The sequence below is a fragment of the Schistocerca gregaria genome, chromosome 6, assembly GCF_023897955.1.
Source record: "Schistocerca gregaria isolate iqSchGreg1 chromosome 6, iqSchGreg1.2, whole genome shotgun sequence".
NCBI lineage: Eukaryota > Metazoa > Arthropoda > Insecta > Orthoptera > Acrididae > Schistocerca > Schistocerca gregaria.
In genome coordinates, this window is record NC_064925.1 from 396840788 (window position 1) to 396856414 (window position 15627).

General features: G+C 44.5%; 2 protein-coding genes across 5 annotated transcripts in view; one reads left to right on the forward strand and one right to left on the reverse strand.

Annotated features, from left to right (window-relative positions):
* The window catches only part of LOC126278896 (rho GTPase-activating protein 17-like), a 30839-nt gene extending 22370 nt beyond the window's left edge, over positions 1-8469 (reverse strand). The window contains exon 1 of the mRNA XM_049979171.1: positions 8249-8469. Coding sequence (XP_049835128.1) covers positions 8249-8469 — 221 coding nt within the window. The remainder of the gene's footprint in view (positions 1-8248) is intronic.
* LOC126278199 (leucine-rich repeat-containing protein 24) overlaps positions 1-15627 on the forward strand; it is a 1518316-nt gene that overhangs the window by 969036 nt on the left and 533653 nt on the right. The gene's annotated exons all lie outside the window — the stretch shown is intronic.

A 15627-nucleotide genomic window follows, 5' to 3' on the forward strand; every position in this document is an offset into this window, starting at 1 on the left:
ACTGCCGATCCAGCACTATCCGGGCATACAGATCTCAACCGCCACTTGCTCTCAGCTGCCCCTATATAGAGAAATATCTGTAGATTTGAACAATCAAATTCTGCTCAGCGTCAGATCAATTCAGATTGCGTTATCCACATTTTAGGATCAGAGAACTTGACTCACTTCTGCCATCCAAGATCCTTGCCCATTGTGGTCTTTAACCAACTGTTAGCTGTTTACAGTATTCAATCAATAAATGTTTCAGCATAATTTCTGTTTTTCTTTTCTTTTGAAAAATAAATGTTGTTAGAACTCCAGTAAATTTTGCTTGATTCTCAGTCATTTATAAAGTCCCTGTGCAAGGTTAACTTTCAATTATTATTGTGTATCATCAGTGAGGTTATTTTTGCAGCTCGGACTTTATTGCAAAAAATTTCATGGAGCTTGACATGTGAGAAAATTATAGCAAGACAAAATTGGTGAAGGAAATGTAGGTAGATACATTAGAACACTGTGGGCTATTTTAGAAATAGAAAAAGTTCTAGTGACTGCGATGAAAATATATAAAGGCAGTACGTTCTTCAAGCATGTTTATTATAATTTAACGCCAAATGTAATCAATGTTTTGGCTTATGGTCTTTGTGTGCCAAATTCTATTACATGTAAATCTTGCCAGGAAAACGGTTGTGCTTGAGATGACTACCTCACAGCCTTTCTGCAAAACATTCTTTCATTGCAAAAACAACAGACAACCAGCTTAGCACGAGTCTTTAGCTTTAACTGAAGAAATATCGAACCACTTTTAACCAATTGGACGATATTTCTCCAAAATGTTCATATGGACGAAGTGAATGTTATTTCAGCCCAGGAGCCGTTTACAGATATTTTCAGGGCAAAAGCTGACAAAAAATGGCTCCAGTGTATAGAATGTGAGAAGTAGGCTCAAGAATTACTTGCCCCTAAGGGCAATTAATGTGAAAAATTTTGAGAGTACGCTCGAAAGTCAGAAGGCTAATACAGGATATTTTCTTAAATATTCACTTAAATGAATATTTAGTGTCTAAATTCGTCTTATATATTATTGCTGCTTTATTATTACTCAATATATGATTTTTCTATTCTTAATACAACACGTTTTGAATAAATAATTTCTCTTTTATTTTCTTTGTTACCCATAAGGCCAAAGCTAATATTGGTGAAAAGAAATATAGAGTCGAGGCATACCGGTACGAAATTTATTCTAGACAAATCTCATTTCCAAAAAGCCTAAATATGTATTACGAGATACACTAGTGGTAAAATGGCTCTGAGCACTATGGGACTTAACAGCTATGGTCATCTGTCCCCTAGAACCTAGAACTACCTAAACCTAACTAACCTAAGGACATCACACAACACCCAGTCATCATGAGGCACTAGTGGTAAATACTGTCCATTTTTCTTCCTCTTCTCCTACCTCTTGTTTTCTCTTTATGGATTACGCGATTTCACCTGCCTCGGTAAACAAGATCCTACCATCTCTTCTCTGTCGCTTCCGCTGTGTCTTGTCACTCTAGATTTGTAAGAATTGGTTTTGGACGTCTATTGTCAACCTTTCTGTCGTTTAAGTTCCCACGATCTGTTTCTGTTGACATTTCGTTTCTTGTATACTGAAGCAACTTTTATACCATTTAATTTCTGGGATATCTCCTCTGATGCACCCTTTAACGCTACGGAGAAATCTCATTTCCGCAGCGAAAATCCTGTTCGTATTCTTTCTGGGGATTCTAGGTTTTAGACCCATAGAATGTAGTAGGTACTCCTATGACTTCGTGAAGCTTTGTCTGTAATGGCTCTTCTTTGTGGGGTAAGGACTGCTGAAATTGTTCCACAAACAGCGTGAAGTATTAGCACCTTGTTGTCAATTTCACTGACGAAATTTCGTCCTGTATCATTGCCAAGATGCTGAGAATGGGTTACCTGTTCTTTCTTTCTTGTGCTTGTGCCTTTGTCCAGCAATGATGCAGGATCGGCATAGTTAATCGGATTTGGCAAGGTTAATTTAAGGCGTGGCCAGATGCCCTTCCTGCCGCCACCCCTTACCCCACAGGGAGGAATGAGGTAGCCCAACTGTCTGTGTCTAGTGGAATCCATGGAATAGTGTGAACATGTTTAGATGTCTGCAAGCCGTGCAACTGAGGCGGGATGTGGGGACCAGACCGGCATTCACCTAGGGGGATGTGGAAAACCACCAAAAAACCACATCCAGGCTGGCCGGCATACCGGCCTCCGTCGTTAAGCCGCTGGGCGGATTCGATCCGGGGCCGGCGCGCCTACCCGAGTCCAGGAAGCACCGCATTAGAGCTCTCGGTTAACCTGGCGGGTAATGGGTTACCTGTTCTAGTATATATTACTTATTTCTGTTGTAGATCTTACACTCGATTTATCCTTTAATATCATAACCTGTATTCTATCAGAGGAGATGTTCAGGCTATATTTAGAAGCCAACGATGGTAAAGGATCTTTGAAGCTAATCTTAATATTCTTGGATTATTGTTTGATCATTTACGTGCAGCATGTTATTCATTTCTCTCTATTGATCCTTGTGCTTTACCTCAGTTAGGACCAGTTATAGCCACATTCGACTTAGCACACGCTGCGCCGAGTCCGCTAATGGTAGAGTGCAGAGAAGGAAAAACTTCACCTCGATATGCAAATATAGTAACTGCTAATTTTCCCAGCGGTTGAAAGTGCCGCTACAGCTGTGACATTCTTTTATTTAGAACACGGCCGCTTTCGGGCTCTTATACCCCAGCTTCAACTGTTATAACTTCGTCTGTGACACCGAGCGCTGCGGTGGACGCTGTGTATTACCAGCGCAGAGCACCCGTGCACCCTTGCTCTGCGCTAGCTGGTAATACACAGCGTCCTGTACGCGTCCACCGCAGCGCTCGGAGTCACAGCACGAAGTTACAACACCTGATGCTGGGGTATAAGAGCCCGAAAGCGGCCGTGTTCTACATAAAAGAACCTCACAGCTGTAGCGGTATTTTCAACCTCTAGTATAATTCTCAGCTGCGCATGATCCTCCTACAGGACTGTTAGCTCATTTTTGTAAGGAGATCTTACTAATTAAAAGTTTTGGGGAACTTCTGTTTTGCATTATCTGCCCTGGCCTCCCCTACTGGGTGTTAATGACATACATTTTTTCTGTCAGTGATAAAGGTTGGACTTGACGCTAATATGATCTAAGCGCTCTGTGGTCGCTGTGATTGAGTTAATCAACAATAGCGTTCTGAGCTGCAGGGGACCGTGCGCATTTCGGATCCAGTTCAGCCCCCGCGGACAATTCTCGACGCCCCACGAGAGAGCTCGAGCGATTTGAAGTGCTCCTGCACTCAGCCCCACGTTGCTGGAATGCCACGGGGCTACGGGTTAGCAGACCGCACCAGACCACAGGCGCCGCACAGCCACCGCACAGCACAGTGTGGAACTCCGGGGCGTCGCCCGCTAGCCGGATCTGCAGTCGCGGCCGAAGGGACTTCCGTAGCGGAGGGCTCCGTAATTAAGTCGAAAGCGGTGGCCCCTGGCGGGCCAGTGGAAGCTGCGGCGCGTTCCGGTGCCGTGTCCCTCAGGCCTGCCATCCCCTTATTAGCATATTATTGAAGTCGCGAAATTAACCAACACCGGCGCTAGCGGCCGCCGGCAGCGGCGGGGTGGGGCTCCCCCGCGCCGGGAATAATGAAATGACTGCCCCGGAGAATAAAAACAACCGCCCCTCCTAACCCTCCTCCCCCCCTCCTCCCCGTTATCCTCCCTCTATTTAGACTTTGCACGAGGCAGCTCCGCGTCCGCTAATCGGACGCGGAGGGACTGTTTTCTCCTCTCGCCGGGGCCGGCAGAGAAGGAAAAACTTCGCCTCGAAATGCAAATATAATAACTGTTCATCTTCTCCGCGGCGCTCGTAACAGAATCCACAGAAACGGAATTCATGGCGTAGCGCAAACTTGCGGTAACTTTGTACGCGCGCCGCTCAAAAGTCGGACGCTTCTTCGTCGTGGTCGTTACATTACCAGCGTCTGAGCGACGGGGAGAAAAAAAAAAATTTTCACTCGGCAGCTGCGTGTCAGCTCAAATTAGCCGTCAGCGGGCATCCGCTTGCTACTAGCGCGCTTTGCAAATGCCGCTCTCTCGACTTGCATCTCGTTATCCTGTACCTTCTTTGTTTGACTATAACTTGCTGAATATGCAGGGCTGTTATGTAAATTAAAGGTGGAGGGAGAACAAAGGAAAGGAAAGGGAAGGAAAGGAGAGGAAAGGAAAGGAATTATTGATGTCAGCTGCATCGGTATTTTATCCGGAATCAGCGGCGACGAGTGAAAGTGTGTGCCGGACGGGGATTTGAAACCAGGATCTAATGCTTACTAGGCAGTTACCTTAACCACTCGCTACCAGGACACAGTGTTCATTTGAGTTGCTCGGGCTATCTCAGCACGCCCCACACGCGGCACATATTGCCAACTAGCTCCACCTTTACGCGCATTATCCTTTCAATGTCATCCATACTTGCTACTTTGAGATTCCCACTGGAAGTCGAATGTTGGTTCAAATAGCTCTGAGCACTAAGGGACTCAATATCTGAGGTCATCAGTCCCCTAGAACTTAGAACTGCGTAAACCTAACTAACCTAAGGACATTACACACATCCTTGCCCGAGGCAGGATTCAAACCAACGACCGTCTCTCAATGGGCAGACGTCTACAGACGATGAAGTAACCTCTGGAGTGCCACACGGAAGTGTTATGGGACCATTGCTTTTCACAATATATATACATATATAAATGATGTAGTAGATAGTGTCGGAAGTTCCATGCGCCTTTTCGTGGATGATGCTGTAGTATACAGAGACGTTGCAGCATTAGAAAACTGCAGCGAAATGCAGGAAGATCTGCTGCGGACAGGCACTTGGTGCAGGGAGTGGTAACTGACCCTTAACATAGACAAATGTAATGTATTGCGAATACATGCAGAGAAGTATCCTTTATTGTATGATTACATGATAGCGGAACAAACACTGGTAGCAGTTACTTCTGTAAAATATCTTGGACTTTGCGTACGGAACGATTTGAAGTGGAATGATCATATAAAATTAATTGTTGCTAAGGCGGGTGCCAGCTTGAGATTGATTGGGAGAGTCCTTAGAAAATGTAGTCCATCAACAAAGGAGGTTGCTTGCAGAACACTCGTTCGACTTATATTTGAGTGTTGCTCAGCAGTGTGGGATCCGTACCAGATCGGGTTGACAGAGGAGATAGAGAAGATCCAATGAAGAGCGACGCGTTTCGTCACTGGGTTATTCGGTAAGCGTGGTAGCGTTACGGAGACGTTTAGCAAACTCAAGTGGCAGACTCTGCTAGAGAGGCGCCCTGCATCGCGGTGTAGTTTGCTGTCCAGGTTTCGAGAGGGTGCGTTTCTGGATGAGGTATCGAGTATATTGCTTTCCCCTACTAACACCTGCAGAGGAGATCACGAATGTAAAATTAGAGAGACACGAGCGAGCACGGAGGCTTTCCGGCAGTCGTTCTTCCCGCGAACCATACGCGACTGGAACAGGAAAGGGAGGTAATGACAGTGGCACGTAAAGTGCCCTCCTCCACACACCGTTGAGTGGCTTTCGGAGTATAAATGTAGATGTATGTGTAGACCGTAGCGGTCGCGCGGTTCCAGACTGAAACGCCTAGAACCGCTCGGCCACATATGCCGGCGAGGTCAAATGTTATAGCGTGTCTAAGCTGAAGGTGGTAGATTCACGGCTGACCGAGGGACGGCCACACTCGCAATGGACCCACAGTTCTTCAGAGTAATGTCGTGACAAAGAACGTCGATATCTTACCTGTTGCAAGACAACATTCTTGACTTTTGGGCTTTTATACAGGACCGTTTTACTTGTCTTGAACACCACCCGTGCTATCTGCTGCACTATGCCAATTTTTTTGGTTGTGTGTTCTTGGACCGTGCGCAGTGGGCTGCGTGTGAGAAGGTAAATTCATAGTGAATGTCAAATTCCTAACACAGGATCACTGACAGGGACATGACGGCTTTACTCTTCGAGACGACGTGCCCGGGCATCGTCTGCATAGCAAGGAGATCACCTTGTAACCCCTAGTACGCGCACGCGGTTGTGTGGCCAGTATGTTCGTTATGCAGGGAGATCGGTCTATTTCTATTTTTCATTATTGCACGCTGTGGTCTGTTTTAATTTTTTTTTACCACAAGCGACCAACTGTACAACATGACAGTTAGTTTCTCTCTTTACCTGACAAAAAAAAAATTAAAAATAGCGACTAAGGCTACCGCTCGAGTAATGCTTGAAATCCAGGTTCGAGATACGGTCTGTCACAAATTTTCACTGTTGTCATTCCTTATCCAGCTGAAGGTTGTTGGTACATCTACATCTACATATATACTCCGCTAGCCATCAAGCGGAGGGCGCAATACGCGCCAAAGTCATATTTCCTCCCCTCTGTTCCACTCGCGGATCGCGCGAGGGAGAAACGACTGTCTGAACGCCTCAGTGCGAGCTCCAATTTCGCTTTCCTTTGAATGGTGACCATTGCGCGATTTTCAAGTTGTTGGTAATAATATATGGTCTACATCCTCGGTGAAGATCGAATTTCGGAATTTAGTGTGCAGCCGTCCGCCCCCGTTAGCTGAGTGGTCAGCGCGGCGGATTGCCACGCCAGAGGGCCCGGGTTCCATTCCCGGCTGGGGCAGGAGATTTTCTGCTCTCAGGGACTGGGAATTGTGCTTTCCTCCTCATCATTTCATCCTCGTCTCCGACGCGCAAGTCGCCCAATGTCGCGTCGAATGCAATAAGTACTTGGCCTCGGCGGCCGCACTTCGCCCAATGGGGAACTCCCGGTTGACTATGCCGTACGCTCATTTCAGTAAGCAGCCCCTTCCGTTTAGCGCGCCGTCTGCCTGCAAATGTGCCCCACTTCGAACTTTCTATGAGGTCTGTAACGCTCTCGCAATGGATAAATGTACCAGCCACGAGTCCGCACGTCGTGGTCGTGCGGTAGCGTTCCCGCTTCCCGCGCCGGGGTTCCCGGGTTCGATTCCCGGCGGGCTCAGGGATTTTCTCTGCCTCGTGATGACTGGGTGTTGTGTGATGTCCTTAGGTTAGTTAGCTTTAAGTACTTCTAAGTTCTAGGGGACTGATGACCATAGCTGTTAAGTACCATAGCGCTCAGAGCCATTTGAACCAGTCACGAATTGCCGCTCTTCTCTGGACCTTCTCATTCTCTTGAATCAGACCCAACTGGTAAGGCTCCCATACAGACGAAGGATACTCAGAGACTGGACGAACTAACGTATTGTAAGCTATTTGCTTTGTTGAAGGACTGCGTTGTTTCAGGATTCTACCAATAAACCGGAATTTAGAGTTTGCCTTACACGTTACTTGTGTAATCTGATCATCCCACTTGAGATCATTTCGAATAGTCACACCCAGATTCTTGACGGATGTTATCGCTTCCAAAGACTGGGCATTTCTTTTGTACTCGTCTATTAAAGGGGATTTTCACCTTGTTATAAGCAGTAGGTTACACTTGCTAATATTGAGAGATAACTGCCAGTCATTACACCACGCATTAATTTTCTGCAAATCCTCATTGATTTGTTCACAACTTTCGCGTGTCACTACTCTCCTGTAGACTACAGCACCATCGGTAAACAGTCTAATGCCACTGACAATACCATCAACAAGGTCGTTTATGTAAATCGTAAAAAGCAGTGGACCTATTGCGCTGCCCTAGGACACACCTGAAGTTATGCTTGTTTCTGTTGATGTCACGCCGTTCAGAACGACATACTGCTCCTTGTCTGGTAGTCGCCGGTGCGAATACATTTTACTCAAAAAAAATTGTTCAAATGGCTCTGAGCACTATGAGACTTAGCATCTGAGGTCATCAGTCCCCTAGAACTTAGAACTACTTAAACCTAACTAATCTAAGGATATCACACACATCCAAGCCCGAGGCAGGATTCGAACCTGCGACCGTAGCAGTAACGCGGTTCTGGGCTGAAGCGCGTAGAACCGCTCGGCCACCGCGGCCGACACATTTTATTCATTCAAAGGCTGTAGTTGCCGCTGTGCTCATGTACGAAGGAACATAGCATCGTTCTTGTTAACAACACAGGCACTCCAGTACAGTAACCATTCCGTTCACAGCAATGCCCTGACAGATGAGTAAGCTTTTATTGCTTAGACATAATTTCATTTTACGGCTGTGTAACTCCGCCACGCGGAGTCCTGTTACGGGGGATAGCTGTTGCGTCGGGACCCGCTGGCGCCAGCGGGCTGGGGGGACACAGGGGATGCTCGCCGCACGCGGTCACTGGCGCCAGCCCAGAGTGCGTTCGCCGCAGATCGATGGCGCAGCCGGCGCCGCCGGGAGCCGCTCCCGCGTATTTATTTATGACGCGTCCGGCCCGCAACTGCAACATCGCGTGGGCCTGCGAGGCGCCTCGCAGATATTGCAGGTGAGCTGCGCTTTGTCAGAGGACGGGGCGGGGAGCCGGGCCACCTGCCCCCCCGTATCGAGTCTTCACCCCATGAATATTGTAGCGCCTGAGGGGCCTACACCGGGCACTGTTTCTTATCGCTTTCCCTACTTGCGACTCGTGTTAGCTAACACTGTGTTGATACATCCGTTCTGACGGCCGGAAGAGCAGAACGAAGCCTTTCTCGAATGGAAAGTTCTCGCCTGTCGTGCAGGGCATTTATCGCTGCAACTTTATAAATATTCATCTATAAATTGTACTTTCAGGTGCTATAATATGTACACTACTGGCCATTAAAATTGTTACACCACGAAGATGACGTGCTACAGACACCGACAGGAAGAAGATGCTCTGATATGAAAATGAATAGCTTCTCAGAGCATTCACACAAGGTTGGTGCCGGTGGCGACACCTACAACGTGCTGACATGAGGAAAGTTTCCAACCTATTTCTCATACACAAACAGCAGCTGACCGGCGTTGCCTGGTGCAACGTTTTGTAATGCTCCGTGTGAGGAGGAGAAACGCGTACCAACACGTTTCCGAGTTTGATAAAGGTCGGATTGTAGCCAACGCGATTGCGTTTTATCGTATCGCGACATTGCTGCTCGCGTTGGTCGAGATCCAATGACTGTTGACAGAATATGGAATCGGTGGGTTCAGGAGGGTAGTACGGAACGCCGTGCTGGATCCCAACGGCCTCGTATCACTAGCAGTCGAGTTGACAGGCATCTTATCCGCATGGCTGTAACGGATCCTGCAGCCAAGTCCCGATCCCTAAATCAATAGATGAGGACGTTTGCAAGGCAACAACCATCTGCACGAACAATTCGACGTCGTACGCAGCAGCAAGGACTATAAGCCCTTGATGCTGCATCACAGACAGGAGCGCCTGCGATGGTGTACTCAACGACGAACCTGGGTGCACGAATGGCAAAACGTAATTTCTTCGGATGAATCCATCCATGTTTGGTGACATCGAGGTGAACGCAAATTGGAAATGTGTATTCGTCATCGCCATACCGGTGTATCACCCGGTGTGATGGTATGGGGTGCCATTGGTTACACGTCTCGGTCACCTCCTGTTCGCATTGACGGCACTTTCAACAGTGGACGTAACATTTCAGATGTGTTACAACCCGTGGCTATACCCTTCATTCGATCCCTCAAAACTCTACATTAGAGCAGGATAATGCACGACCGCCCTTTGCAGGTCCTGTACGGGCATTTCTGGATGCAGAAAATATTCGAATGCTGTCCTGGCCAGCACATTCTCCAGATCTCTCACCAATTGAAAAGTCTGGTCAATGGTGGCCGAGCAACTGGCTCGTCACAATTCACCAGTCACTACTCTTGATGAACTGTGGTCTCGTGTTGACACTGCATGGGCAGCTGTACCTCTGCCTGACTCAATGCATAGGCGCATCAAGGCCGTTATTACGGTACTGATTCTCAGGATCTATGCATTGCGTGAAAATGTAATCAAGAAATGGCTCTGAGCACTATTGGACTTAACATCTGAGGTCATCAGTCCCCTAGAACGTAGAACTACTTAAACCTAACTAACCTAAGGACATCACACACATCCATGCCCGAGGCAGGATTAGAAGCTGCGACCGTAGCACGGTTTCGGACTTAGGTGCCTAGAACCGATCGGCCACCGCGGCCGGTGGAGTTACAGACGGGGAAGTTGTCGAGTAAAACGGAAGTGATACCTAGTTTTCACTGAGGGCGTATTCCACGTCCTCTAACAGCTAACTCCTCGCCAGACATGAAGACCCAAGCGGTGTCTATCGGACGCCGTGTTATCCTCTGCCTTGCGGCAACATCCACATGCGGTACGAGGAGCGTATAACAGCCCGCCGCTCTCCTGGCGCTTCTGCAGTCATTATTATTCGGTCAAGTAGCTCCTCCTTAGGGATCACGAGGCTGAGTGAACCCTGTACCAGTCTTTCAACCAATGAAAAATCCTTGGCAGTACCGGGAATTGAACCCGAATCCTCTACTTGGCACCCGTCTACACTGAGACTCGGCTACGGAGGTGGAATTTGGGCCCGTTTCCCAAATCAGTATAAATAATTCGGGAATCTATTTGAGCAGCCTTCTAAAATTATTTGCAGATAATGCTGTCTTATATAATCTTCAGAAGGAAACAATGCGCATCTTCACTTTTAGTTGATTTTTAATGTTCAGACAACAGTTAGTAGACTTTTAATGTAATTTAGATACTGTCTTCTGTACGAAAGTAGCCTGAGGCAGCTTTTGCATGGAGGGGACCTCTTATCTACAATGCCGGTTCCCAAAAAAAATTAATAGCTGTGACAAACGCTTGATACTTACGACAAAGTACCTTCTTCTTCTGCCTTTCATAGATTACGCCTGTAACCTGTTCTGGTTTCAGTTCCATCTTTTAACTAGTCGGCCCTTGTCGCTTTTTCGTTTTGGTTTGATAATAATGCGTAATAAAATGGCTCTGAGCACTATGGAACTTAACATCTATGGTCATCAGTCCCCTAGAACTTAGAACTACTTAAACCTAACTAACCTAAGGACAGCACACAACACCCAGCCATCACGAGGCAGAGAAAATCCCTGTCACCGCCGGGAATCGAACCCTGCCGCATGACCACGAGATGCGGGCAATATTGCGTAATACTTGTTTTCTATATTCGTCCCAGATGTAGCACTCAGCTATGTTTATAATCTCCTATTTTGTAATTTAGTCCCAAAATATTCTGTTCTCGTCTAATGTTTTCTTTAGGAAGACTGACAAACTTCAGCTATCTTTCAGTGCTAGAAAAAAATTATTTTAGCCGTCTGATCATGGCTAGAATCTTTTCTCTTCGTAACACATGTTCCACTGCTATACAGTAGAACCTAGGACATCATCTATACAGATATTAAAAATAGTAAACTATAAAGTAGACGCTTGTCTCACACTTTGATTTATTAAAATCTTTTTCCCTGTCCATCCGAGACGTCAATTATAACGTAAGTTTCATTATGCGAACACTGTATGTACAAGTTTTCCCAGAATTTCCGACAGACTCTCTCTATCCAAAATCTAACAAAGCCATATACTTTTATACATTAAATTTTCTTCTTTTCTATAGTATTCGTCGCACAATGTATATACTCTATATGACCTTCCTCTTATGATACTGGATTGTCCTTCTGCAAGCAATAGTTGTGTAGTAATATTTGTTTGTTATTTAATACACCTAAATAAAGTCTGTATGCACTGTTCAACATAATGATAACTGTATAAACAAAGTTTTCTTCAGTCCCATTTGTTAAGCTGGAACAATACTTTTCCAATAAGCCAGTCCCCTGGAATTTTTGTGTTGTGCCAACAGTGGTAGGTACACTGGCTTCTATAAATTAAACGACAATACAAAAACAAGACTATTTTACAGGACGTTGTATCAGGTGAAATTCAACATAGCCGAATACAGAATGGGGCAAAGCAGTGGTAGCAGAACAACGTAAAAATCAGAGCTACAGGTGCAAAAGCGGCTATGAAACTGTCCGTTATGATGTCGATAATTTTCCTCCCTCCTTGCCGGCTGGGGTGGCCAAGCGGTTCTTGGCGCTACAGTCTGAAACCTCGCGACCGCTACGGTCGCAGGTTCGAATCCTGCCTCGTGCATGGATGTGTGCGATGTCCTTAGGTTTAAGTAATTCTAAGTTCTAGGGGACTGATGACCTCAGTAGTTAAGTCCCATAGTGCTCAGAGCCATTTGAACCTCCCTCCTTTCCGGCACACACCGTAACTGATTACTATCCTCAACTTGTGGTGAATCAAATTCGTCTTAAAAGTACTGTAAGCATTTGAATACCTTAGTTGGATCACTTGATTTGCAGTTTAACTAGAGGAAAACGTTAAGACACGAGAAGTGTCCTTTCCTTCATGCTGAAAATTTTTCATTGCTTTTCGCCGAAAGAGGAAACCATTGTCTACATCATTAAGTGAATTCTATAGTGGATGGAGAGTCATCGACAGATCTAGAATTACTTCGCTTGTATCCCGTAGAAGCATGTTTGGAGTCTTCCTGTCAGTATTGTACGTTAATGACCTTGTAAACAGTATGAAAAGCAAACTCAGGTTTCTGCTTGTGATCTAGTTATGTGTACTAAAATACTTTGTGAAACGTGTTGCACAAGCATTTAGTCGAACCTCCATCAAATTTCATAGTGGTAAAAAGGCTGACAAATTGCTTTAAGTGTTCAGTAATATAAAACTGCACACACCACAAAATAACGTAGTATTATGTGACAACAGTATGAACGACTGTCACAAGTGGAATCCATCAAGTTATGCAAGTACCTGGGTGTAAGACTCCGTAGCGTTACGAAATGAATCGACCAGACAGCCTTAGCCGTTGGTCATCAGTCTGCAGACGTTGCTTCATTGGTAGACTATTTAGAAATTCAGGCTGCAAAGGAGATTGTTTACAAAACATTCATGCTAATCATTTTAGAAGATTCCTCAATATGTGGGACCAGTACCAAATACGACCAACAGAGGATATGGAACGTATGCTGAGAGGGGCAGCGCGAATGTTCAAATATTTGTGTAACTCTTGGGAGTGCTACGCAGAGATTCAGAAGAAAATGAAGTGGCAGGCGCTTGAAGATATTCTGTACTATTTTTTACACGGGGCAGCCACAGGTAAAAATGTGCTTTGCTAATATTTAAGAATGTTTAAACGTTAAGTATCTTCAAACCGTTTTTTACTAAATTGATGCCAGTCACGGTAAATGTAGACTCTTCAAGTCACTTTAGCTGTTCTGTAGTACTTCATTGGAAACACTACCGGTTGTGTACCGTTACAGAAGCATTCAAAAGTGATTCAGGGTTAATTAAATATACACATATTTAGAGTAGTTCCTTCAAGAAAAGAGAACATTTTTAAAAAAAAAAAAACTCTTAAACGTATTTGTCTGTGGTACATAAACTGCAAAATTGCAATGAAAAAATTAAAAACAATCTCTTACTCATATGATTAGACTTTGAACGTCGGGAACCTACCACGTCCTGAATTTCTAAATCGAAAAAGTTGATCCATTGTAGACAGCTGTCAGTAGCAAAATTATAATCAAGCACCATTACCCAAAGTCAAACAGGATACATGGAATGTTATGACCTTGTGTAAAAAGTAACTACAGCTATTATAATTTATATGTAACGAAGAATATTGGAGCCGTATTTTCGAAGTATTTATATTCAAACGACTGAATTCAACTGTACATTTGCGCCATCTTGAGGTCCTGTTTATCACAAAACAACCCATATAATTACAATGCCTAGATGCACTTTCTTAATTGACGTAAAAAGTAGTGTCGTATCTTCTTTTTTACGTCAATTACGTAATTAGACGCAGCCATTGTTAATATGTAGTTTGCGTTTTAATAAACACGACCTGAAAAATGACGTCAATGCAGAGCTGAAACTAGTCCTCTAAGTAATAAATACTTCAAAAACACAGCTGTGGCATTCCATTACTTATACTGTCAGCTGATATCCCATGTCCATGGAAAGGGTGGACTTTCATAAATTAAAATTTATGGTTAATGCGTATAAAAAACTTCAACGAAGTTCGCAGTATGTAACGCCTGCAGTTTCTACGAAAGCTAATACCAGCAACCTGGTAAAAGTGCTAATGCATTTAAGTTTCATTCACCATTAAGCAAATGTGAAAACGCCGAGTGTTTGTTATGCCAGTGCTACAGACTCTTAGTGGGCGATGTTGTATTAGCGGCTCATATTGGCAAACATTCATCTCGAGTTTGATACCACAAATCGTGCAGTTTCCAGTAATGGAAAATAATGAAAATCTGTGAACCTGTGACCAGAAACCATTCGCAATACTTCTGGCTGACCGTTTTGGTGAACGAACGACGAGAGTCATAAAAGTGAAACATAAGCCCTATTATGCAAATCGAAGGAGAAGGGTGAGAAACGAAAGGAAAGGGAAGGAATTATTGATATCAGCTTCATATAGAAAAAGTGAATGTTACGTTACTTACCGAAGATTTTTTGCAGCGGCGCCTTCATAAAAGCATAAAAAAGATAAATGACTTCCTGTCATACGTATTTGCTCCGGCAGTCGTGGCACCAGTACCTTAATCATCTGCTGCACAGTTGTTGCAGGTTGAATGTGGTAGAAATGTTAGATGTTGGGGCCACGTGCGCACGTAATTCGTCAACAGCAGAAGTAGGGGCATCGTATTACAATGCAACGTCACAGAAAAATGCATAAATACAAAGTAAGAGTGCAGAGGAAGACAACATTAATAAACTACTGAAGTAAAAAGTTATATGTTAACTCGTATACAGTTACAAGGAATTGATTCACTACATATCATCTGCTTTTCTGACCTATGTTTTTATAGCATACTATTTGGAATAAATGATGCATGGTTTGTGAAATATATATCAACTTGAAGATATACTCTAGTTACAAAGTTCCAAGAAGTAACTTTAAATGATGAATCTAGGAATAATCTACACCATAAGTATCGTCCCTGTACAGATTGTGAGGACAATAGTAGACTAACCGTAGAGCCCCCGGACATATTTGTACAGTTAGTCGTCCCATGCACCATATGTGAATGCAACGGGAATAAGCCCTAATAACGGGTACAATGGAACATACACTCTGCCATGCACTTCTCAGCGGTTTGCAGAGTATGAATGTAAATGGAGACGAAGAAAAAATAGTAATTAATGCGAAAGTCCTAAGGTTTTTACGATACACTCCTTTGGTTACATATTGCGAGCTAATATCCCAAAGATGTTCGGGCTGATGTAGTTCCTCTTCGTCGAAATGTCTTGGCTCAAACTCATCTAGGGGTTGAACCACACGTGTCGCATTACACGTCCTAAATTAGACACTTGTGACCCTTTCGTTAAATTGTCTGGATGATGCCAAGTTTGCAAAATACAAATACAACGTAACATACAATAACAGTGATAATAATATTGGAAACTAAATTAACGACCCATAAATGATTTAGACCACACAGTTGCGATTTGGTTAGAATAATTCTTATTCAGAAAGCAAACTAATAGCGAAAGTGGTCGTATTTAGAGTTGCTG